Below are 26,921 nucleotides of genomic sequence, written 5' to 3' on the forward strand. Positions count from 1 at the left end.
AGTAGGAAGTGTTTCTGTTTGTTCTATCCTGGTATTGAAGTGTCAAGTGACCTGTATGTTTAGAACTCATAGGTAATGAACCATACACATAGAGTATTGTAGAATCTTCCTTCACTCTCTACTCTGAAAAATAGTTTCTCAGTCTTTTAAAACTCACTAGTTATCTTAGCTAAATAGAAATGAAGTTAAAGCAAACACCTTCTAATCACCGTCCTAGTGCAGTCAAACGCTGGCCCCTGAAGCCAGTTAGCTACAGAATCTGTTATAACAAATCCTCTTATGAAGAAACAACTCACAGCTAGAATGAAATTTTTTCTCCTGTTGTAACTTATTTTCCTTAATGTTTGTAACTACAGAAATGGGTCTAGTTATACAAACATTATCACAGCTACTTCTGAGGCTGAAGCGGGGAGACCACAAGTTCGTGGCCAACTTATTTATCATAGCAAGGCCCTTTCCCAAATTTTATATTAAAAACTAAGAACCTAGCCCAGTGATAGGGCACTTCCCTAATATGTATGATCCCTAGGTTCAATTACCAGCACCACACATAGACACACTCTATAAAATTAGGTAACCATGGAATGGTGAAAACACCCACATTTAAATAGGAGAAAATTTAAAAATGAACGTTTCAGGGTATATTTGTTATGACCAGAAGGTCATTTTTAAGTTTTGTCCTATTTAAATTATATAGCATATATGACTATATATGTATATATACATGTGTATATTATATTGTGTACGTGTATGTATCATCATGTTTTTCCTTGGGTATGAACTCAAGTGGCATGGGGAATAGGGATGTAAAAGTAGAAGGGAGGACAGGAAAAGCATTCATTTATTTTTGAGACAGGGTCACACTGCTGCAAACTCACTGTCTTTGTTAGGTTGTCTATTGCCGCAACAAAACACTGTGAGCAAAATAAGTTGGGGCAGGAAAAGGATTTCTCAGCTTACACTTCACATTACTGTCACTGAAGTCAGTCAGGATAGGAGCTCCAACAGGGCAGAAGCTGATGGAGAAGCACCAAGAGGCACTGCCCACCTGTTTATGGACCCATGGCTTGCTCAGCTTGCTTTCTTAGCAAACCCAGGGGGAGAGGAGGAGGGAAGACAGGCGGAGGGGACTTCTTTTGGACGGTAGGAGCAAGGCAGACAAGGTGTAAGCCACCAGGATCTGCCACCAGAAAACGTCTAACAGAATAGTTGGTGAATTTAGGATGCTAAATTCCGTGCCCAGTGATTGCGTTATCTGTTGATTCTAAACTAAGATTGACTGGTGTTTTCCATTCTGTGGTGACTCAACTGAGCTCCAGGGAAAGGATGCCTTTGTGGAACTATATGGCCCCAGCATAGCCTCTGCTTGGTTTCTCCTGGCGTCTCTGAAGACCCTGCTTAGCCTGGGCCACAAGTGAGGTCAGCAGACCTGCCCCAAACAAATATGCAAAAGGTTCACTGAAGCAGTAGAAATTATATGCAATATCACTGATGTACCATGAAAAAATAAAAGAGAACCCAGGAAGGATGACAATGGAATGGCCCTCTTCCACCAATCATTAATTGAGAAAGTGCTCTCCAACCACTTCTTATGGAGGCATCTTCTCAACTAAGGTTCCCTCCTTAATCTTGTGTCAAACTGACATAAGACTGACTAGCAAAGACTCAAGATCTTCCTCCTTTAGACTCCCGAGCGCTGGTATTGGCAGTAGTACACCACCGTGCCAGCCTCTCGTAATGTTTACTCTTTCCATGGTGAGTATGCATCAGGGCTCAGAAATGAAACAGTCTTTTCTGAGGAGTTAGTGTTGTTTGTAAAGAACTGTCCGAATCCTTCACTTTGTAACCATCTGCTTTGATTCAACACCTTTTCCTTCTTTGATTGGATCGTTTGATCTGTCTCTCATATATAGAAAATGCTCTTACAGAACTGTTACCACACCTGCTGACCTGTGTGTGTGTGTGTGTGTGTGTGTGTGTGTGTGTGTCTGTCTGTCTGCCTGTCTGTCTGTATGTCTGTCTGTCTATTTGTCTATGTCTGTCCGTGTGTGTCTGTGTATGTCTGTGTGTCTGTGTGTCTGTGTCTGTGTAAATTAGAGTAATGCCAAACTGACTGATTTTTCTGTAATTTGTCTATCCAGATCCCACTTTTGTTTTATATTATCCTAAACTTGAGGTAAAGATTGTGGGATTCATAAAGAAGTTGGTGTTTCTTTCTATTTGAAGATGATCTAATCCCTTATACATGAGATAGTATACAGGTGTCTTGGTAATAGAAAAATGTCAGGCTAGTGGCATGCAGCAGGTACAAGTTTCTGGGGTGTATGACCTGGGAACTGTCAAGGCCTAGCCGCATACTGGAATGCAAAACTTGGACTGGCTCTTTTTGATCCTTGGACTGTGACCTCACTGCCAATGCCTGGCCAGAGTTTTGTCCCCAGAGCTGTCACATGAAACATGAAACAGAATCCATCAGTCAATATACTCCCAAAGAGAATCCAGGGAATAGTTATTCAGATAGGACAGAAAGAACCAGATAGGAGAGAAATTTACAGCAGGTCTCTTAAGAAAAACACAGAGCCAATGCTACAAGTGAGGATTTCGGGCCTTGGCTGTGAGTCAGGTACTTGATGTTATGCAAAGACCTACTAGTCACTGTGCAGAGAAAGAATATCAGATACCCTCTGAGAAATGAATGAAGGGAACTCAGCCAGGATGAGACAGATTTAGTAATGAGTTTTCTCATCATGTGTCTAAGCCAAGAACAACACGCACCTTCTCCAGAGACTGAATTTTTCTTCCATTCTAGGAGGTAGAAGACCATGTGAAGTTTGTGGCCCAGGCTTTCAGATGAGCAGTTTTCTCTAGCAGCCTCTCGAAATCTGCCCATAAAGAAGTGCACGGCGCACTTATAGGGTCACTGGAGGCTTTGGACATCAGAAACAACATCTCTGTACAAACAAGCTAGTCTGGACTGGCAAAATGACTTGGCAGTAAAGATATCACCGAGTCTGAAGACCTGAGTTCAATCCCCAGAACTCACATAGTGAAAGAAAATAATTGACTCCCACAGGTTGTCCTTTGACTCCCACACAGGCTACAGCAGGCACACATACAACATAATATAAAATATAATTCATAATTTAAAATGCACACACACACACACACACACACACACACACACACACACACACACACACACACACACGTCCTGTCTCAGTCTCCTGCCTCAGTGCAGAGTTCTCCGTATGGTATTGATATGCTCAGCTGTAGTCCTTCCTAACTTCCTGGAAAACAACACTGTGAAACCGTTTGTCTCTATAATTATGAAAATTGCAGTAGTTCTGAGAGCTTCATCTTAGTTCGGGGGGCACATGGAATATTTAATCTTTTCATTTCAGATTAACCTTGACTTTCCTTTTTTCTTATCTCAGATCATCCAGCCCCTTTTAGAACTTGACCAAAATAGAAGCAAGTTAAAGTTGTATATTGGACACCTGACAGCCCTCTGCCATGACCGAGACCCCTTAATCCTCCGTGGACTCACTCCACCAGCTTCCTATAATGCAGATGGTGAACAGGCAGCTTGGGAGAATGAGCTGCAGAAGATGACTCAGGAGCAGGTAGGTCTTGTTTAAGCTGTGGCCCAGGCACACTTCCCTGTCTGGATGGGAAGCGTCTGGGGATAAGGACATGGTTCCAGGTACTGTGTATGTGTATGCATGTGCGTGGGTGCATGGGTGCATGGGCACACACACACATGGACCAGACATTATTCTCACATGTCATTCTTCACAAGCTTTCGGCTTTCCTATTTTTCATTCAGTGTCTGTTGCTGGCCTGGAGCTCACTAGTTTAGGTAGACTGACTGACTGACTGACTGACTGACTGACTGACTGACTGACTGACTGATCGTGAGCCTTGGGGATCCTCCAGCTTCTCCCTCCCGCCTCTCCCTTCCCAGCTCTGAAATTATAAGCACACACAACCACACCCAGCTTTTTTTTTATCTTTATTAACTTGAGTATTTCTTATTTACATTTCGATTGTTATTCCCCTTCCGGGCCAACATTCCCCTAACCCCTTCCCCTTCCCTATATGGGCTTTCCCTCCCCATCATCCCCCCATTACCACCACCCCCCAACAATCACGTTCACTGGGGGTTCAGTCTTGGCAGGACCAAGCTTCCCCTTCCACTGGTGCTCTTACTAGGATATTCATTGCTACCTATGCAGTTAGAGCCCAGGGTCAGTCCATGTATAGCCTTTGGCTAGTGGCTTAGTCCCTGGAAGCTCTGGTTGGTTGGCATTGTTGTTCATATGGGGTCTCGAGCCCCTCCAAGATCTTTCAGTCCTTTCTCTGATTCCTTCAACGGGGATCCGTTGGATCCGGGGATCTCAGTTCAGTGGCTTACTGCTGGCATTCGCCTATGTATTTGCTGTATTCTGACTGTGTCTCTCAGGAGAGATCAACATCCGGTTCCTGTCAGCCTGCACTTCTTTGCTTCATCCATCTTATCTAGTTTGGTGGCTGTATATGTATGGACCACACATACCCAGCTTTTTACGTGGCGCTGGGGATCAGATCCTCAGACTGGTACAGCAGTGCTTTACCTACTGAGCTGACTTTTTAGGCCCCAAATATCATGTTTAATTGATTTATAATTTTTTATTTATTTTCAAATCACTAGAAAACATACATAACATTATTTTCTAAATATGTACTGAATTAAACATATATTGCCTCACTTTTCATTTTTTAGGTAAAGGTTGGTTTCACCACAGAATTTCAGGTTAATGTAGTACCCAGAAGTGTCCTCTCCTGCTGCATGTTCTGCGTACTCCTCAGTGTGGTCACTGAGGCGTGGTCTTTACTGTAAATACGTCCTGTATATCTACTGCTGGGGAGTATAACTAAAGGGTGTGATTCTTCTTGGTCTTTCTTAATAGAGTTAGGATCTGGTTGGCACACCCTTTAACCTATCTAACTTTCTGGCCCTGTCAAAGCAGCAGCTTGAAGCTTGGACTGGAGGTGAGCATTGCAAGGGGAGGTTGGAGGTCTGTGACCTCCAGGGCAGCCACAGCAGGTAAGGAGTAGGTGTGTGGTGGTCTACATGTATAAAATGGGCACCTCCATTCTCACACAGCGGGTGATGAGGAAGGATAGCATTTGAAGGCTCCCAGAATCTTCTGATCCTCACACAAAGCATGTATTTATGGCTGTTATACAAAGCTTTTTTTTTTTAACTTTTTATTGGTTCTTTGTGAATCTTACATGATGCACTTCAGTCCCACTCATCCTCCCCTCCCTTTGTACCCGCCCTTCACCCTTGCAAAGCTTCTTTCCCTAACATCCTCAAAGTCAGTCCTATGTAGTCCTGTTCATTTCTGTACAGACTGCATAAAATGCAGATTTTGAAAACAAGTCAGTACATTCTTCTTAAGCTTTGGGGAGCATGTAAGTATTCAGGCCTTAGTTTGAGACAAAATTTCTTAATGAAACCCAGAGCAGGCCTACATGGCTAGTATTGCTAGCAGGCTTGCCTAGGGGAGCCTCCTTACCAAGCTGGAAGGAAGCACAGCATTCATGTGGACTCCAAGTTTCCAAACTCTAGTCCTCTTGCTTAAAGGACAAGCACTTTAACTGCTCAGCCATCTCCCCAGGCCCACATCACATTACTTTTTTGTAAACTATTTCAAACTCCAAAAACTATAGAAGTTGATAAAATGTTCTCTATGGTGTTTTAAAAGAGAATGTTTAACACATAGGCTCCAGGTCTTGAATACTTGGTCCCCTGTTGGTGATGCTTTTTTGAGAAGGTTTAGAAAGTGCAGCCTTACTGGAGGATGTACAGAGCTAGGAATAGGCTTTGAAAGTTTCATTCAGCCTCATCCTACATCAGTTTGCCCTCTCTGCATCATTCTTGTGGTTATGAGCTCTTAGCTTCTTGTTCTTTCTCCCACAAGTTTCTTTCCATTATCACAGCAACAGAAAAGAAACTAATATAAGACTCTGTCTCAAAAATATAAGACAAGCTCTAAGTCTCAGATATCGTCATTGCTAAAGTACTGAGGATCTGAGTTTGATCCACAGCCTGTGTATAAAAGCCAAGTGTGAGGCTGAGGTCATTCAGAGGATAAAGGACTGGCCATACAAGTGTAAGGATCGGGGTTGGGGATTTGGCTCAGTGGTAGAGCGCTTGCCTAGGAAGCGCAAGGCCCTGGGTTCTAATCCCCAGCCCCGGAAAAAAAAAAAAAAGAAAAGAAAAAAAAAAGTGTAAGGATCAGACTTTGCCTTCCTGGCACCCACATAAAGTTAGATGCTATAGTACATCCCAGTGCTTCTAGAGGAGATAAGAGGCAGAGACAGGAAATTCCCAGAAGCTAATGGGCCAGTTAGCCCAGTGTAAGCAGTGGCAACCAAGGTAAAGATGGACTTCGGAGAGTATCCATCAGAGACTTTGACACGCCCACATTCAGACACAGACACACAGATAGATAGATGATAGACAGACAGACAGACGGACGGACAGACAGATGATAGATAGATAGATAGATAGATAGATAGATAGATAGATAGATAGATAGATGATAGACAGATAGATGGGTGATAGATAATAGATACTACATACATACATGCATGCATGTATACATACATACATTCATTTCACACCCCACATTGGGTGCCAAATATAAAATCATTTTTAATGTAAATATAATTAGTAAGTTAATCCAGCAGTTGTATTTTTTTTACCTTATTTTAGACCCCAAAAACCATACAGAAAAACTAGGATTTATTTTAAACTGCACCTCAGTAGCTGAGCAGTTCTACCTTAATCTCTAAACTAATATGGCTCCCAGCCACTACCCCAATGTACTTGCTTCTTATTGGTCTGGCTCTTTGGGCTTCAGTTGTGTTTCCATATCTCTCTGGGCAACTTCCTGACAGCCCCAGTTCTGCCATCCTCCTGGCCGATCTGAATCTCCCTCTCTCCTTCCTCTGGCTGGTAGATGTCCTACCCTGTTCTTTCTTCTGCTCAGCCATTGAGTAATCAGCATTTATTGACAAGGCAGAGGATAAATGATAAGAATCATTTACACAAACTTGAGACAGGAGATTCTTGGTATAAGCATTACAATGCCATATCTGGATTGAAACAAGATATGAGGGCAAAGAAATCAGCATTTGAATAACACAAGGGTAAATTTTATACACTGTACAAAAATATTATGCCTACACATACTTAAACACATACATAAATACATACATACAAAAACATTTAAATAGAAAATAAATTTAAAATTTTGAACCCTGGTAGTATTGTTGGCATACACCTTTAATACCAGTGCTCAGAAAGCAAAGGCAGGCAGATCTCATGAGACTGAGGCCAGCCTGGTCTATAGAACAAGTTCCAGGACAGCCAAAGCTACACAGAGAAACCCTGTCTCAATAAATAACTAACAGTGAAAGGTGCTGTGGCACATCTTTTGTAATCCCAGCTGTGGGGAGAAGGGGCAAGTAGAACCCGGGGCTTGCTGGGAAGCGATTCCAGCCTAGTCAGAAAGCTTCAGGCCAGTGAGAGGCCCTTTCTCAAAAACAACAAGGTTAAACTGGAGCTATAGGTCAGTGCCTAGCATCTGTGAGGCCCTAGGTTCAGTCCCCTGTACATAGAAGATAGACGCTCCTGAGGGATGACACCTGAATTTGTCTTCTATCCTCCTGAGATTCATGTGTGCCCTACATGTATGCAATCATGTATGCATGCATGATTGTAAATTATATGTATGATTGTAAATTATATTGTATGTCAGTATTTTGTTGTTTAAATGTCACACCTCACCTCTAACCTCCCTTTGAAGTGTTAAAGCAGTTCAACTGATAGGTTCTATTAAAGCACTAAAATCCACTAAAAAACAGAGAACAAAAATTTTTTCCACCCTAAATGGTAACTTTCCATCGGGTCGAACCACACTGGAGTGATTTGGTATCAGGCAGCTGCTCTTTGGGTCACTGAGCTCAGAGTCTAATCCCTGTTCCCAGCACTTGGTCCCATTTTCATTTTTCAGAAAATATTGTTCCAAAACTTAGCTCAGGCCTTGTCTTATTGCATTGTCTTTCCATTTGTTCTCTCCAATTGCTGGGTAACTTGCATCCATCCCTCTTTTGAAAGAAGTGGATTCAAGACTGACCATGCTAGTGCAGTACTAAACACGGGGCCACTTGGGGCTCATCAGTCACTGGCCATAGGCGTGACATTCCATTCTTGCCTCTTGGATGGCTTTGCCTGGTTGCTGTGCCACCCAAGTGAGTCAAAGGGACGCAGGAGCTGACAGGGACAGAGCCTGAGAAACTGCAGGGAGAGGAGAAAGAAGAATGGCTCTTGGTGGGTGACAGACTTTGTTCTGGTTCCCAGTCTCTGTTTGTGATCTGCTTTTCTTCTTTTTGTGATGTCTGAACTTGTTTTCTCAGCTCCAATGCTGAAGTCTTGTCCAAAGCATTGGGAGCAGCATCACGTGAGAGGCTGCAAAAGGCAAGAGCAGCCGTCTAGCAGAGAATAGCAGAGCCCCGAAGATAAATGTGTTTGCCTCAGAACTGAGCACAGGAATGTGTGCATGTTGTGTGTGTCTTGACACATTTATGAAAAATACACAGTATGGTAGATTCACTTTTCTTCTCAGCTCTGGTCTCACAATCTGGCATTTTCTTCTTCCAGAATATCTTGCTAGTTGGATGCTGAAATATCTGGCAATGAAAACTTATTTAAAAAAAAAAAGTAAAAATTGGAACTGGAGAGATGGCTCAGTTAATAAAAATGCTTGTGCAACAGGCATAAAGATTTGAGTTTGACCCACACACACCAGAGCCCACATTTAAAAGCCAGGCAAAGTGGCATGCACCCATAATCCCAGTGCTGAGGGGCAGAGGAGAGTGCCTGGGTATTGCTGTGAAGAGGAGGACTCTGGCCTAGAGCTAAGTAGACAACACAGGAGGGGTTCAAAGCTGACAGGACGCTGGCTTTGGACACTAGAACCCAAACCTGTGGAAATGAAAGTTTCCAGTCATGCTGTTGGAATCAGTTACCCCTGGTTCTCTCTCAGAATATTAGATATTTACCAAAGGTTTGTCTACAGTGGTGCACGCCACAGCCTCCTGCATGAACACAGGAAGGTAACAGTGGCTGTGTGTATTTCACAGTTCTCTGGGGAAGGGGGGACTGGTATATACTTTAAATAGAAATATGAATAAGAGTATACCTTTCTCCAATGGAACTTGACTTCCCAGGACAGAACCAAAAGGGATCGGAATACACAAGCAGTTTTCAGTATACATTCAGATATTGCTGCCATATCCCACTATATATATGACCACCACCCATAACGAAAAGCCCACCCAACTACCCCAGCCCCCACTACCAACACCACTGCATCAAGGAAAATACTGACAGCCCCCTGCCTGGTCTGAAAACTCCCAACTATTCTGGAGTTACCCTCCATACCAGCCACCTAGCAGACAGTCTAGCTACTGCTGTTGGGCCCACTGCCGTTAGGTGCTGAAAGCCTTCTGATTCTGAGTCAGAAGATGGGGCCAGATCACACTTACTGTCACTCCTAACATGGAGAGCTAGAACAAGATATTAATGGCCGGTGGAGTCCAAGGCTTTACATACAGCAGTCTATTGGTTTCTTCCAGCTAAAATACACCGTGTAAGGGACTCACATAGAACTGTATCTTCTCTTCACTCTGAGGGCTGGAAATCTAAGATTCAGGGTGTTGGTTCTGGAGTCCCTTGGTTCTCTGGTGTTAGACTTCTCACTGTGTCCTCGAATGATCTAGCCTGTGCACCTGAGCATCCATGATGTCTTCACATCCACACTGCTACAGGCCCTAGGTTCTAGGGATTCAGGCTTCAGCTTGTAAGTATGAGCTGGACACAGCTCAGTCCATAGAAGCACTGGACTACTACAGAGGCCAACTGCTATTGGGCCACTCGTTCAGGGTTTCAGCTGACTACCATACCAGCTATGGAAACTCTAGAATCTGCGTTCCAAATAAGCCTTGGGGGTTTTGCCCTAAGGTTAAAGGTAATGCAGAACTTCACACCTATGAGTTAGCCAGCACTCTCCCAGAGGACTTAGGGCTGCTGGTTACGTCCACCCAGAAAGTCAAGTGAGGTACACGCTAGCAGGGCGTTTCTGAAAGAGTCATTATAGTCACAAAGCCATAACACCGTCATTAATGAATGAAATCAGAACAGTGGGGGTGGATACAGTGATGGGACACACAGCACAGCTGTCCTACTGCTCAGCCCGCCTTTAATGCAAAGGCTGCAGGCACAGAAGACAGTGCTGAACCTAGCACATGCTCTCGGTCAGCCCTGAAGATCAGGTCTGCTGAGTAAGATTGTTCCTGGGGCCCTTATCAGTGAAAAGTAATGGTTTAATGTTATCGGACTGAGTCTTGACTTTCCAAATCAAACTCAGACTGCAAGTCAGATTCAGACAGATTTTATTTCCGACTTGGCAGAAAGGCATGTGATGTGATGGTGACTTTAAGCTCGTGTGATGGACCAGGCATGGTGCCCACTCCAGTGATCCCAGCAAACAAGGTTAGTCTTGTCATCGTAGTACACATGGTGTTAAAGCATCCTCGTCTCCAGATGCTCTGATGTCATTGCTATTTGATACATTGGAGTCCATGGGATATCACTCTGCATCTGCAAGGCTGAAGCAAAATTCAATCCGATCAGCATTCATTCCTAAGGAAAGTGTCCCATGAATTAAACTCAAAATGCAGCAAGCAGAAGGAGGAAATCTTGGGGAGATAAAGTATGGAGTCTCTAGCTCCTGCTGATGAGACCCAGAGGAGGTGCAGCAGAGTTCTCATGAGCTTCCTCAAGCTAGAAAAAGCTTGTGCCTTCCAGCTGGGCTTCATCCTTCGATTCTCATTTGCTAAGGTAACCCAGGCATGGGCTTTGCTTAGTCAGGCATCATGATGTCTGGAATGAATCTGAAGAGCGCCTGTCCCCAGACAGCTGAAGCCGAGGAGGTAAAATGCCTCATCCAGGATGGGAAGGCCAGGTGGCAAATGAGGCTTCTGGTCCAGGTATTGGCACTGCTACTCCTTGAAGCCTAGGAAATACATACATACATACATACATACATACATACATACATACATACATACATACATACATACATACATAATCACTCACTCTCAGGGTCAACTCCAGGAGAAACTGACACTTTCAAACGCAGGACTTCTCGTCATGGTACTGCCGGTGTAGTCGGTGCCAGCTCAGGCTGAGTGTGTCTCAGGGTACTGTGACTGAGTGTACCACCCAAGCCTTGGGCTCTTCTGGAGGCCATGGAGAGTGAGTAATCAGGAGGGCTATAACTTTGCCACCCCTTCGCTTGTTCCCTATAGGACAGTTGAACTCTAGTGTTCTGCCTTAAGTCCTTTGTGATGCCATGCAGCCATAGGCAGTGGTCCTCAGACACTGGGGACAATGCTCAGGGCCATGTGCAGCCTTCTCTGAGCTCTGGTTTACTTGGATTGGCCTTCTCAGGTTATATGCAGAAGAAGGATTCCAGGGTTTCCCATTCTCCCCTTGCCTGTGCTTAGCTGAATTCCTCCTGCACTTTTTCGTGAAGGCTGAGCACACCTTCTCCGTGTCTCGCTCCCTTGAAGGAAAGCTGTCTGCTCTCCACATGCTTGCTTTGTCTTCTCGGGTTTAGCCAAAGCTGCATGAGATGTTGGAGGTCTAAATACCATGGCTTCATCATGCTTCTTGGGGAGCTGTGCTCATAGCATGGAGAGCCTTAAGTCTTCATTGAGCCAGATTAGACTGGAAATATCTCTGTTCTACCTTTCTGGACCTGTGACAAAACTGCAAAAGTCTGAGATTTAAGAGATTATGTGAATATTTTTCTTTCAGCCCCAACCTTCCTTAAGAAGCTTTCAGATCATATCCCATACTTTCTTCCCTTCAACATGCAAAAATTAGTAACAACAACCCTACCGCCATCTATCTCCATGCCAGCCAAGTCAGACACAGGCATTCTCTGTCACTGTGTGACACTTATGTCTCACCACCGACATGGTCATCCATGAATGGCCGTGTTCATTAAGGGACCACTTAGATGAGCCCACCTGACAACAAAGGTTGGTCATTAATATACACCGCCCATGATTCTGTTTTCCTGGACCAGCAGTGTGTACCCCACTAAAAGATCACCCTGTCACTTTCTCCAGGAGTAACCATTCAGTTAATATGTCGGGCTTGCTCAAAAATTAGGGAGAAAAATCAGCAAGGTGATCACAGGAGTCTTCGCCTATCACTGACACCAATATGGGAGCCACACGTTTGGGAAGCGCAGTCCTGGGAATAGGTGTGTTGTGCACATGCCACAGTGGCTGCAAAGCTCCCTTCTCTCTTCCCTTCACTTGGCCAGAGACATCAGCTGGACATGCAGTGGGCCTCACACTGGTTCTGCACTTAAATCTCAGCCCCAACAAGGTCTTATTCCTGACAGCTTCAGCATTAGATTTCCTAAGCCATTGTTTGGTTTTGGGGCCGGTGGGGGGGGGGGCGGTGTTCTTTATCCTTTCCTTTTTGACATTCTTTATTTCTGAAAGCCAAACTAAACACATGGGACTGGCCAGCCACCCTGCCTGGTTCTGTGCTCCCTGGAATGCTGCTATTGTTGTGATAGATCCCTGTAGCAGGAGGGAGGGTTTCTTTCATTCTGAAAATGGTGAGCAAGTCTCAGTTCATTCTAGTTAGCAGATGATTGAAAGAAAATGTAAGGTACTGCCGAACCAACTTACAAACAGACTTTTAGAATTCTAGATAGTCCACCATGTTTGTTTAGACCATGCCACTGCAAGTCCATATGAAGCAGATCCCACGCTTGGCAACATGTCCTTGTGACTGTCTACCCCTTACCTGGGAACTGTGCTTCTGTTCAGTGAGCCACCAGGGCTGACTGGCCTACTCTTTGAAGGTGACAGTATACCACCGTTCCTCTAGTGTTCTAGGGACCTTCCTCTATAGGAGGTGATTCCCATTCTCTTGGCCCTTCAAAATTAGTGCACAAGGCACCAGCCAAAGCAGTGTGGATACTTTGTTCAGTTTCTTCTTTTCCCAGTTTTCTCTTTCTTAGTCATGAGCGTTGCTGTGAACCTCCTGTTCTCTGTCTCTCTGCATTCAGAACAGATAGAGCACTCTAACAAGACAGTCTCCTAGGAGAGAGATGGACCTGGGAGTTGTTAGTGGCACAATATCACAGAGGGTCACAGATTATCTCATATAGGGACAAATGCCCTAGACAGGAAAGCATTTTAGACATGTCTGGTTACAAGTAGAGATTAAGACATTAATTAGTATCTTAGCAACACTTGCAGATAGAGTGTGCATGCATCTGGAAACTGTATCTCTGACTTCTGACCCCAGGCTGGCCTCTGGGTGGTGCATGCTAAGTTTCCTGAAGTGAGTACGTTCCTCAGTCTAGCACCACCCTTCCACTATGCTTCTTCAGGCCTTCGTCTTACCTGTAACGTGGAGTCTAGAACCAGTGTTCATCCTGCTCCCTCCAGGCTGTGAGTTGAAATTTCAGTCACTGTGCTTTGACTCCAACAAGTGTAAGCTTAGTATTCCTGTGATTAGATGTTTGCCTGGCTGTGGTGGGGTGAGAAGGGCAGGAAAGACACAGAGACATGGAGATCCAGAGTTTGACTCCTCAATGTTTGCTTTTACTCAGGACTGTGGACTGCTGTGTTTTCAGTGATGTAACAGAGGAGCTCTTTGGTTTTAGGTTTAGCTTGGGGGAAGATGAACCTTTAAATGTAACCCAGGGCCCAGGGCTGTCATTGGGCCACAGCCCTGGTCCTAATTTCTTCTCAACTTTTGAAAACAAATTATAAAAACAATGGCAATCTAACCTTGAAAAGCCCAGTCACATTAAAGCTAGCATTCATCCAGTATATGATTAACAAATACTGTGTTCTAAGAATAAAAATGTTGGGGATAATACTGGAATTACATGATTTTCATGGTTCAAAGCATGACCTGCTTTGCTGTTTCTGTCTGAGGGAAGAGAAGGCAGAAGTTCCTTTCTCAGTGCATAAGCCAGTACTGTTGGGGGAGGGAAAGCATGTCATTTTTAACCTGTGGGGAAGCTTTCCTTGGCACCAATGCTAGTAAATTCTACAGTGTGAAAACAGTGACCAGATGCCTGTAGGAAATAGCTTACTGACTGAGAAATCACTGTGCTCTTTGGTCCCTCCAATCTGCTACGCTTTATGGTCTGTTCAGAAAGGCAAAGCCGTAAAATACATTGCAGTTTATTCCATATGTTTGATACACTGAAACTGGGAAGCTCACTTTGTGTCTCCATAAGTCCTAAACTGCTGCCAGTTTGGGTTATGGAGCTGTAGGAAGTCTAGCCAAGAGAGGAGCCGCTTCTACTTGACCCTTTGCTTCCAGGGCACCACCCTCATCAATTTTACAGGTCTGACTTCAAAGCTGGTATCCTGAGAGTTAGCTATTTGTTTGTTTGTTTTTGTTTTGTTTTAAAATACTCAAGTTCTTGTCTGCTTAAGGCAAACTAAGCATTTCTGTGTAGTTTTATGCTTACCACCAAACCATCTGGAAAAGGGACTTCATTAGCTGAGTCATGCCAGCCATTTACTGATTTTATTGGGAGAGCTCTCTGGGCATGCCTTTCATACCTATCAGAAAGCCTCTCTTTGACCTCACAGCATTTTACCTTGAAATGGAGCCAAATCTATAGAATACTCAACTTTTCTCTTTTAAGAATGTCTTACATTTGGGTCTCTAGTGGCTCTCGGTTGTATTGTGTCTTGTCTGTAGGCAGACATACAGGTTCTGTTCTTTAGTCATAGCGTACACTGAGCAGATGTCCTGGGCAGTACTCACAAGGCAGCCAATTCACCACAGCTGTTCTCTCTTGCTCCGTGCATCCACTTACGTTTCTTATCATCGTACCATCCATGTTGGCTGATCTCTGAGTTACTCAGCACTGAGGCTGACCAACCCTATAGCCAGTCCTTCCCAACAGTGCCTGTGTTTGGTGGAAAGTTGTAGAACCCCCTTCTCTGTCTGCTCCATTTATTTACCGAGCCTCCTGTCTGTGACATCAGCTCTGTGTTAGAGACCAAGGCACCTCTTCCGCTGTACTTCACATAGCAAACTACGCATCACTGTGACTGCATCACTGTGACTGCATCACTGTGACTGCGCATCACTGTGACTGTGAGCATCACTGTGACTGCACAACACCGTGACTGTGAGCATTACCGTGACTGTGAGCATCACCGTGACTTTGAGCTTCACCGTGACTGTGAGCATCACAAACTGTGAGCATCACTGTGACTGTGAGCATCACTGACTGTGAGCATCACCGTGACTGTGAGCATCACCGTGACTGTGAGCATCACTGTGACTGTGAGCATCACTGACTGTGAGCATCACCGTGACTGTGAGCATCACTGACTGTGAGCATCACTGTGACTGTGAGCATCACCATGACTGTGAGCATCACTGTGACTGCACATCACCATGACTGTGAGCATCACTGTGACTGTGAGCATCACTGTGACTGCACATCACCGTGACTGTGAGCATCACCGTGACTGTGAGCATCACTGACTGTGAGCATCACTGTGACTGTGAGCATCACTGACTGTGAGCATCACCATGCGTGCTCCACGTGGAGTCACTGCTACATTTGGGACTCTTTGCTCAGGCCCCTTTAGAAATCATATCACTGTTTCAAGAGTGGCCAAGCAAGGCAGTTCTTGCCAATGGTCACCTTCATGTCCTGTACTTGCCCTTGTACTCCATCTTTTGGGAATTCTGAGCAGAATGGGGGCCAGGCCTGTCTCACCAGGAGGTTCATAGGATTTTGATTTCTTTGTTGTGTTTCTGTGGAGCTGGACCCAAGCACTGAGTTACAGACTCTCACCCTACCTGAGTGGGCTGATCTTTCAAAGCTCCTCAGAGGTGCAGCAGAGCATTTAGCCACGTGCTTGGGCCTGCACTCAGCCCCAGCAGCAGAGGTAGAACAGAAAATGTCTTCAGAAAAAATTAGTATCTGTTTCTGCAGTTTGACTCACTGCCCATTCTTTGATCGTCTGCTACATGCAGGCATTTTGCTAGACAGCTTCATGTATAAAACAGAATTCCTCCAGGAGTTTACCAAAGAATTGAGGAGTTAGCATAGAGGCGCTTTTAAAACAAGACAGAAGAACTCCTGCAGCACTGTTCCCTCTGAATGGAGAACACTTTAGAAGAAAGGGATTAGCTAAGACATGAGGTATGAGAAAGTTAAAGAACATGTGCCAGAAGAAAGGGTATTCACATGTGAGTAAGAGAATAACAACACAGGCAACCAAGGATGTTGCTGTAAAATTATAATAAAATGCTGTCTTTTAACCCCGCACTAGGTCCAGCACCACAGTGCCCCAAGATATCTGGTAGATATCTTAATCTCAGTCAGCAAAGCCTCTCACCTGCTTTGTTCTATCCCATATCACACTGCTGATGGCCTCTCTCTGAGCCTGGCAACAATCTCTCTACCTATCCAGTTACCAAGAAAGGTTGCCACCACGCCAGAAATATACATCCCAATTCCATGGCAGCCCAGTGTCTCCAGCCACCACATACTCTCTTGAACTAAAACTGCCACATGAAAAAACACACAGCACAATAACCTCTGATCCAACTGATAAGATACAATTGCCCACCTAGACACACAAAGCCCTGTACACATCCATCCCTTAAGAATATTCACAACTGTAAAGGTACAGAGTGGAATCTTAACATCCGCCTCCATGTTCTCTCAGCAGCTTCCTCTCTCCAGTCTCCTCCTGTTCCAGTCTCCTCCTCTTCCTCAAACTTTTCTCCCACCCATCCTTCCTTCTCGTCCAATGACAGGTCTCGTTCTATCTTGTACCTGCCTTCACCTGTATGATATCATCCGACACAAGGGAAGGGATGTATGCTTAGAAAAGGCTGCCGGAGCAGTGGTGCCACTGTTGGCTGTGTGAGAGGTGGGAGGTCATTTCAGGGGATGGGAAAGGAGAAGACTACCCATTCCAGCCTGCTCACAGAGGATCTCAGGAGTGACAGGGAGAACATTTTCTGAGTCACATACCTAGTCTTTAGCTCTGCTGGTAAGTGGAAGAGCTGCCCCTCAGATGTCTGCTATGTTGAAAGGTCAGGGTGGGTTGGTCGATGGCTGTGATTTGCTTTCCTGGCTGTGAGAACAGTGAGATAGGATCTTAGTTGGTTTTTTGTTGATTGAAAATCTGCAGTTAATCTCAAATGCTTCAGCCACACGTCACAAACTTCTTTGTGTAACTGTACCCAAGTTCTAAAAATAATGACTCTAAGAATTAATTAATTATGAATAAATGGCATAAGCTTTTTCTTATTCCCTGACTAGCACTTAACTTATATAATGTGTTTATTCTATTCTAAGTCCTTCCAAGTGGTTAATTACCTCTCCTCAGTTTCATAGGACCCATCTCCATCAGCATTAGGAGCAAATCTCCTTGTGCAACCTCTCTCCCAGAGTTCCCTCTCCTTGTGGGAATACCAACCTCCTATTTCCTGCTAAGCTAATAGGCCAGCAGCTCTTTTTTTGATAGGTGATGCTTCCACACAGAATACAGGAGGCTGTCCCTGTATCTTTGGCCTGGGCCTTTAAGAAAACAGTTATAGATGTGGACAGGACTGTGGACAGTGAAAACCAGGAGCATGTTCATTTATGCTCAAAAGTAATGAAAGGAAAAGGTGTGTTGACTATATTAATGCACTAAATCACTTAGAATAGTTATGGCCCAAATTAGATGCAAAACTTAGTTCTACTGTTATCCCTTTTGTACTTTTTTTTTTTTAATTTTGAGACAGAATCTCAGTCCCCAGACTGGGATGCAAGTGTAGTACCCCCACTTTTTTTTTTTTTTTTTTTTTTTTTTTGGTTCTTTTTTTGCTGGGGATGAACCCAGGGGTGCTTCCTAGGCAAGCCTACCACTGACTAAATTCACTTTGACTCTTTTTAAAGCTAAATGTGAACAGGATTGCTCAAGAGAGGGTATGAGCAGAAGGAAGAACAAGGGCCGGAGGGGAGTGTGGTACTAGATCACCTTGGTACCCTGACAGAAACAGCAGCATGGTAAGGGATCGCTTGTCTGGTGCACCAGGGCCAGGAGGGCGGCACAGTGCTAGGCCATTTCCTGGTACATACCAAACCCTGGGTTCTGTCTCCGGCGTCACAAGCAAAGGAGAAGAGCAGAGGAGGGAAATGTGGCATAGGAAAGAGACCCGAGGCTGTGGCCTGTGTAACTTGAGGGCCAGGGCTTCTGAAGGAGAAGTCATCAGTGCCAGGTAGAGAGTGTCTGGGGGGCTCTAGTGGTGGCAGGTCTCTCATGAGGGGTGTACAGCTGAGTGTGTGAACAGACCCTGGATAACTGCCCCAGGGAGGAAGTTCTGTAGTTTTGTCCCACCTTCCCCCTGTCCTCTATAATCACCTGGCAAATCAGCTTGCTTCTTGTTTCTTCCTTTGTCATTTGAGCACTTCTAGCATCAGCTCTGTAGGGTAGTTAGGCTGTGTCTGCACTGGTTTCCCTGTTGCTCCCTAAGTGTACAGTGTAACAACTTCGTACCTGGCACTTATGTGGCATCGGCAGTATGAGGAACCTAGAGGTGAAGATGGAGGTTACCTGCAAGAGCGTCATCTTATTTCATCATTTTTATAGAAATGAATAGCAGTGGATTTGCTTGTCTATGAGGTGTTCTGGTGTCTGCAGGAAGTTCACTCAGACTCCGAGTGACAATTGGAGTCTTTAGTAAAGTACTATTCTCGTTTTTTGGCCCTTTGTGTTTGTCGTTGTTACCGATTATTAGGTGTTCTTTATGTATTACACTATGAGTCCCTGTGGCATCCATGCAAACATCTTCCATCCAGCAGCTCCTTTTCCTCTTTCCTAATAATGTCTTCTAAGAGAAAGTCCTTAGTCTTCTTTAATTTTGTTTTGTTTGAGTTTTCTTGTTTGTTTGTTCATTTGCTTTGTTTTAGATTTTTGTTTTGTTTTGGTTTGGTTTTGAGTTTGGGACATAAGGCCTCACACAGCCCAGGCTGACTGTGATCATAATATGCAGCTGACAGTGACTTTGAACTCTTGACCTTCCTGCCTCCTGCAAGTGCTAGAATTGCAGGCCTGGATCAACACATCTGGCCTTTAGTTTTAATATAAATTAACTGTTTTTCATTTTTTTTTTTCATGGTGAGTGTTCTTTTGTGTTCTGTTTAAGGAATCTTTGCATGATAGCTTTGGCAGTGTATATACTGAAGTTGGAAAGGTCCAGAGAAGACCAACCAGCGTGGCTGATTGTGTTTGCAAAGTGTCCTTTTTAACCTTCACATTCAGTACAGATGGCTTGCTGTGTTTTTGTGAGTTTTGCTTGGGTTTTCTGAGACAGGTTTTTCTCTATGTAGCCCAAGCTGTCTTCAAACTTTCAATCCTCCTACCTCAGTCTGAATGCTGAAGTTATAGGCATGTGGCAGCATGGTTAGCCCTCCTGTTTTCTTTTAAATATTTCCATGGTTTTAATTCAGACACACATTTACTATTCATCAGGAAATGATTTTGTGTATTACTGCAATATGGATAAAAGTTTTCTTTCATGTAGCCCCATGTATCAGAAAATTCAACCTTTCCCTGCCACACAGGAAATAACTTTGTCAGAAGCAAGTGGTCATGTTTGTCTAGGGTTTTCCCTGAACTTTCTTACAGACACAGCTGCCTGAGGTTTTTGAGGGGTTGGGCTGAATCTCTGAGTTAGTTTGAGCAGAATTAATATACTATCAACTCTCCAGCTTTGGTCATGTTCTACCCTTGCATTTAAGACATGTTTTGCTTTTGTAAATATACATCATAGTTTTTAGGTAGAGGTTTCATTAACCTTCCAAGAAGGCAAGTTAGGTGAAGAACCATTTGTGCCCTTCCCCATACCAGCTGGAAAGTGCACTTCTGAAGAGTTTGATAAGGAAAAGCTGCAGCTTAAAGAGATGCAGTTACAGAGGCTCTTTTCAGGGTGTCGGAAGGGGACCTGAGGGGGTGGCCCAGAGGCTATGAGAGGAAGGAATAAAGGGTACTGTGGGTCATTTTGAGGCAGGGTATTTTGTATGTGACATCACATGGTAAGCAGGACTACACTGTCATAGGCACCGTGCCCTTGACTCTAGGCAATGTGGAATGGATGAAACAGTCAGGCTTGCTGCTCTCGTGTACTCTGTGTTTGGAAATCTTGGTTTGTTTTAACAGAGTACACTTCTCTATTTTCTCCACTAAAGATAATGTCTCTATATCCACTCTTCAGTTTCAGTCGCTCCTCCCATGTCTGAGTTAGGTTAGGGTTTAGTAGGAAGCAGCTCCTCCACAAAATGTTTCTAAGAGCCATAGTCTCACATATGTGTAACACACACACGCACACACACCAACAACTACAGACTTGACCTCTGGTGCCCCTCTAGCATTGAAAGTAGCTGGATCCCCAGGTAGTCCCACCACACCAGCTCTTCCATAAAATCTTACGGTATTCATGCACTGAAAGGACATTTTTTGAATGGATATTTTACATATGAAGGAAAATAAGATGCTAAGATATGGAACTTCAAGCTTACGTTACAGAAAGGTCTGACTGATTCATAGGAACAAATTTAGTTTTGCAGGTTAGGAAAAATGTCCTGTTCCAGGAATGTTTCTGGTGTCTTTGAATGCAAAGATTTTAACATGTACAAAGAAAATTATGTCTAGAGAGAAAGTCACAGGAACTTACATGCTACCTACAAATTATGATTAACTGCAGAAACCAATCAATCAAAAAAAAAAAACCCTAATATTGTTCGCTATAGTATTTGCAGTAAGGGGGGTTGGGGATTTAGCTCAGTGGTAGACCACTTGCCTAGCAAGCGCAAGGCCCTGGGTTCGGTCCCCAGCTCTGAAAAAAAAAGGAAAAAAAAAAGTATTTGCAGTAAGGGAGTTGGTTTTTATTCCATAAAATAGAGAATGTGAGTCAGCTCCCCCACTGTAATGAGCCTCTCATCTCACAGAAAGGAGGTAAGCTGGTCTCAGCTTCAGAGGTTGCACTCACCAGCAGTTGCCATATTGCTGTTGGGTCTGTAGCAGGACAACTGCTGCTCACGTTGTGGCTGGAGGACACAGAAAGAAAGATGAGCTCAGAGTCCCACAGTCCCCGACAAAGGCACAGCTCCTCCCAGGAGCCTAAGACTCTGTACCCCTTAAAGGTTCAGCTGTCTTCCCAGTAATGCTCCCATCTGGTACTAAGTCCTTAACACCTGACTGTGGATCAAGCCCTCTAAAACCATGAGCTGAAATAAGTAAATCCTCCTTTAAAATTGTTTGTGTCAGGTATTTTGTCCCAGCCAAAGTAGTAGTAGTAGTAGTAGTAGTAGTAGTAGTAGTAGTAGTAGTAGTAGTAATACAAAGTCCAGTGGACGAAATGTCCGCTGTGCTAATGTAGTATCCTCTAGTTAGTGTGTTTTATAGTGTTTTTACTTTCTTCTTTAACATATCCCTGTGGATGCTAAGGATGCAGCTCAGTAGAGTGTTTTCCCAGCATGCACCAGGCTCTAGAGTCCATCCCCAGAGTCAGTTATTTGTCAGCTTTTGGGATTTGATTTGAAAGCACAATATACTGTTAGGAGAAAATAGATTAGTTTAACTCCTTTCTTGAACCTTTTAAAGATGCACTAAGGCTTAGCATGGTCTAAGCATGGTCCTTGAGCCTCCAGATCAGGGTCAACAGTCAGAGAAAGAGAATTGCCAGTCTCCCCGATGGCTGCACTTGAGAAGTGCCAAGCTCGTTTTTTGGCTTAGAATGCCTAGAGTCTAACAAACAATGGGGTCTTGAACACTTGGTGCTCTTTGACATGTAATCTGCTTTTTCTGAGTCATCTTCTCCAGTTAATAACAGTAATACAATAGTTAACCTTTTTCAAGAATTTTCAGAGCAGTGGGCATTACCCTGCCCTTCATATGGGATTGTCATTAAATCCTCTAAAACTGCCCTATGAAAATATTACTGCTCAATCCTACAGAAGGGGATAGAGGTCAGGATCACATCAGCCAATAAATGTGGGAACACTGACACTGAGATCCAGGCTGTGTTCTAAACTGGGCTCTGAGCTATCCTTGACACTCAGTTTTCAGTTTCCTTCCTCCCCTGGACCCCTGCCTGGTGTTTGGGAATGCCTTGTCACCAGCTCATTCCTCTGCTAGCCCCATCTCAGGTGGTTTCTGTCCTCCTTATGGAACCCTACTTTGAGATGTGTATGCCTTTTCTGTCCCCTGGTCTGGTCCCCTTGTCTCTCAACCCTATTTAATTCTGCCTTGTGCTTACACAGGTCACTTCCTGGACATTGCCATCTGCCCACTCAGCAGCTTTTGTTAACCTTCCAAGTCACCTTCTAAGAAGATGAACGCAGCTGTGTCGCTGTGCCATTTAAAATGCAGGATTCCCTTGGAATTTGTTCTAGTTTGGGTTTGAACTCTAGCTTTACTCACAGTCTGGCCCTCACCTATCTCTTCAACTCCATAACCCTACCTACACCTCACTGTGTGGGATGTCCTTTGATCTGCCTCCAGTCTCCCAAGGGAGCCCTCTTTGACTTTTAAGACCCAGATCCTCACCACCTTCAGTGGCTCCTTCCCAGACTCCCCAGAATGAAGGAACTGTGTGTCTTCTCTCCCAGCGTGTCCTCACACCTCTGGTGCAAGGTTCTGGGCTGTGACTTACTTGTTGACATTCTTGTCCTGCCGGGTTCAGCACAGGGACCCGATCCTCATCATTCAGACCTGGCACAGTGAGACACTCAGTGACTCCTAGTTAGAGGAGAACGGTCCAGTGGGACTGAAAACAGCCTATCGATGTCTCTCCTCAGCAGTGGGCTAGGATGTCCGTCAGGTAATCTCCTTAGCCAACTAAGCAGTCTGAGGCCCCTGCAGAAACACAGCTGTGTGCAGCAAAGGGAAATCTTTGTGTAGGAGCACCACACGAAGAGATCCTCGATCGCTCAGGCCTCTGAGTCTGGACCCGGGACACAGCCATCCACATGAAGTCAGCACTAGAAGTCCCAGTGCTCAGCCTTGGAGTTAGCACTGACTTCACTGTGCCTTACTTTCATGATGAGAGTCTAAGTAAGTGTGTGTGTGTGTGTGTGTGTGTGTGTGTGTGTGTGTGTGTGTGTGTGTGTGTGTGTGTGTGTGTGTGTGTGTTTGAACATTCGTTTTGATACAGGACACCAACTCTGCTTATCATTTCTTTCCTGATGAATCCCCATTCAATCTGAACCCTACCTGAACTCTGCCTTTTCCCTTTCAGCTTCAGAACGAGTTAGAGAAAGTTGAAGGGGACAATGCAGAGCTGCAGGAGTTCGCCAACACCATTCTCCAGCAGATAGCTGATCACTGCCCTGACATCCTCGAACAAGTTGTCAATGCCCTGGAAGAGTCCTCCTGACATGCCCCAAGAAAGGTGACCAAGGAGCCAGAGAGAACCTGAGGAACGGGTGTCTGAGCCGCCCCATCCCAGACCCTGCCAGCTGGGCGTGCCAGTCCAGCCATCTGTGTCTGTCTCTGCCTTGCGCTTTGAATGCTGCCTGCACACGTCTCCTGGTCTCCATGAAGAACTGCCCTTGGCGTCAGCAGTGGAGGGCTGGGGGTGCACTCCGCCCTTCCAGAAACAGGAAGCAGAAGCCCACTCAGGTTCTGTGCTTTGAAAGCTTGGAGCTGAAGCATTAGCATGAGTGCTTTCTCCTCGGAGGGTAGAGAAGGAGGAGGGGTGACCAGGGATAACGAGAAGAGCGAGTGCTCCTCTCTGCGTCAAGCTGCCTCGTGTTTACCATGTTTACCGCCATGAACCCCAGGTACAGGCTGGCTTCATGCAGCTTAGCTCTTGGCCTGTTGCCTCTCTCACCTGCACTGCTTTTAGCTGACAGGAGGAGGATGTTCACAGTGGTCACCCATCTCACGCTTCTTTAAGGCCTTTGACCTTCCCATGCTGCACGGTTAGGTTAATGTCTGACTGAAGAGAAGAGGACTTAATGTACAGGGCCTGTTATCACTGCTTGCAGTTTTGCTCCTCAGAAGATGTCCCGGAGGGCCAGTCTGATTCCTCCTGAACATTACCCACAATGCTCTCTGCTCCCACCACCTTACCCCAAGCTGCTGTAGAACAGGGGTTGCTGGTGTCTGTGATCCATCCTACCTTCTCAGCTCTACTCTTAAGGAATATTCTCAGAGCCACAGCCTCTTAGCCTGCCTAGAAACTGAGTTTGTCTTAATTCACACCCATTCCCTCCTCCATTCATTCATTCAAAAATGTCATGAAATGCCCACTGTATACACATCAGTGTGCACGGTGCCCATCCTTGGAAAAGGCTCAAATAGGGATGGTGTGGAAGTCCCGTGAGACATGCTCAGTTGAATCATGGCAGTGAACTCATACCTTCTCCCTCTTCCCAGAAACATCCTTCATACCAGCATTCTTTGTTCTCCACTCTCATGGCATCTGTGGGCTGGGTGAGCCACCTCTTTGCCGGGAAGATCCCATTTGGCAGGTCAGGATTTTTGCTGTCAGTGTTATTGCCCTGAAACATGTTCTGTTAAGGAACTGTACATGCTCATTTGTGTCAGCTGACTGCTTAACACACCCATGCGCGCTTCATGGACTTAGCCAGCGCTGTGCTGAGCTCAGGCAGAGCCAGTTGAATGTCTCGGCATTTTGCAGACGTTCCCCCAGGTATAGAGGACAGCTACCAGACATAGTCAGGCTCTACAAGAGTGCAGCTCATGTCCAGTTCTTCATCCCTGAAGCAGACGCCTGACGCTGCTGCCTTCCCCCTCTGCCCAGTTACACTAAAGGAATTTAACACTAAAGTTACACTAAAGGAATTTAACACTGCCCACAAATCTCTCACCGCCCTCAACCCAGGTCATCATGCAGCCACTACTGTCACAGTCACAGTGCTGGCTCCCCTTCTCTGCCGCACAGTGTTCCTTTGTGGGGTGCTGAGAGAGTTCCCGTGAGGGTTCGGTGGACTCTGCCATGGACCTCTCACAGAGGTGCTTTTGGAGGTCCCAGCCTGGCCACCGGGAATATGGAAATTAGGCCAAAATATGATAGTCCTTGCTGCTCATTTCTCAATGTTTTTATTATCCCATCCGTAAATCCTGTAGAAGACCCCCCTGTATTGTAGGATAGGAAGGTTAGAATCTTATTTAATTCTCATAACATAAGGAACCATTACCTAGTAACTGCTTCACAGGCTACAGTGGAATCCAGAAAGCTTAGAAGAGTCCAGGCCCACAGAAGTAGCCTAGCCCACCCCCGCCAGCTGCTGCTCCAGCTGTTGTCTGAGGGACACCATAGGCACGACTCCTCACACGTACCTACCTGGTACTTAGTAGAAGTACCACCTGCCACCCTTCCTAACTGGACACATGACCCAGTCCACCACATCCTTCTCCATCGTCCCTCCAAAGAGGCTGCAGGAACCCTGCGGGACACGCTTGTTGAGAAGGCAGGTTTCTAAGGCAAACCTTGTCTGATTGCTGCACCACAGCAAAGGATTCCCCTCCTCAGGTGGGGATCCAGCAACTCAAATGGCTCTGGAGACTGTGGAGCTAAAGTTGAACATAAATGTAGTCTTCGTGTTGGGCAGAGTCCTAGGGTATCTGGCATTCAGATCCTACTGACTACATTCATGAAGCCAATGTTTACTAAATGCTTAACTGCCACTGCACTGGGACACGCCATTCCACGACTGTCTTCATGCACGCATGTTCCTTCCAGTAGCTGGCCTCGAGAGCTCACTGCATGTTGGCTAGGATCATCCCTCACTTCATTCCATCGTCAAGCCTCATAGCTTTCGCACCTAGAGTGAAGGTGGCCTCCCTCCAGGCCTTTGGAGAAGGGTTAAAGCAAGCATGTGTCACTATATAGGATGTGACACCCACAGGCCCAAGTACCAGCAGACCCTGTGTCAGCAGTGTCTACCCCAAGTGACATCATCAAGATGACAGTAGGAAACGAGAGCTGGAAGCCAACCTTGGGCTGCTGGCTCTGCATACCTTAGTAGACTCTGTCCCTGGCCCTTGATGAGTGACTGATGACACATCTGATTGGGATTAGCAAGTATTAAAGACATTTAAGATGAGAAGTCAGAGTGGGCTTTAGCAACTCGGAAATGTGAAGGGGTCCGTAGTCCCTGCCGGCCTTTATGCTCACGCTTGAGAAGGCCCGAGTGTACCTCCTCACCAGTGGGCTTTAGAAGCCCTGGGAGAGCAGACTGGAATGAGACCACCAACGGTGTAGCAGGTCGAGATGTGGCTGGCTGTGTCCTGTCCATCTGTTTGGCCTCCTGGGAAGAAAGCACTGGCTCGATTTCTTTCTCAGGAGAGATGAAGTCAGTGCAGATGGTTCTCACGTGCTACTGTCCTGCCCTCCACTGTTGACACGGGGACTGGCTTGGCATCACACCCTCCTGTTTGTGAAGCACAGACTCACTGGCCTCCCTCCAGGTCTTTGAAGAAGGGTCAGAGCAAGGATGTGTTGCTCCATAGGATGTGACACCCACAGACCTAAGTCCCAGCAGACCCTGTGTCAGCAGTCGGTCACTCAAGTCTGCCTCACCTCCTGCCTGAAGAGTCCAGAGCCATGGAAAAGGAGAAAGAAGGATAAGGCTGTACCACAGGCCTGTCGGGCACCCACTGTCACTGCCAGTCTCAGAGATTTTGTTTAAAGATTTGTTCTTTCCTGTGAACCAAGAGGACGTTCAGGGAAAAAGAATATATGCTTCACCTGGGGATCC

General features: G+C 45.4%; 1 protein-coding gene across 8 annotated transcripts in view; it reads left to right on the top strand.

Annotated features, from left to right (window-relative positions):
• Erc1 (ELKS/RAB6-interacting/CAST family member 1) overlaps nucleotides 1–24,942 on the top strand; it is a 286,731-nt gene extending 261,789 nt beyond the window's left edge. For 5 of the 8 annotated variants that reach the window (XM_032905794.1, XM_032905787.1, XM_032905789.1 and 2 more), the window contains 2 exons: nucleotides 3,435–3,623; nucleotides 23,432–24,942. In XM_032905794.1, the coding sequence (XP_032761685.1) occupies nucleotides 3,435–3,623; nucleotides 23,432–23,569 (327 nt within the window). In that variant the 3' untranslated portion in view covers nucleotides 23,570–24,942. Of the gene's footprint in view, nucleotides 1–3,434; nucleotides 3,624–23,431 lie in introns of those variants that run through there. The other 3 variants (XM_032905791.1, XM_032905793.1, XM_032905792.1) reach the window with 2 other exon arrangements.
• The last annotated feature ends 1,979 nt before the right edge of the window (nucleotides 24,943–26,921 follow it).

This window comes from Rattus rattus, chromosome 6 (assembly GCF_011064425.1).
Source record: "Rattus rattus isolate New Zealand chromosome 6, Rrattus_CSIRO_v1, whole genome shotgun sequence".
In the NCBI taxonomy this organism is placed as follows: Eukaryota; Metazoa; Chordata; class Mammalia; order Rodentia; family Muridae; genus Rattus; species Rattus rattus.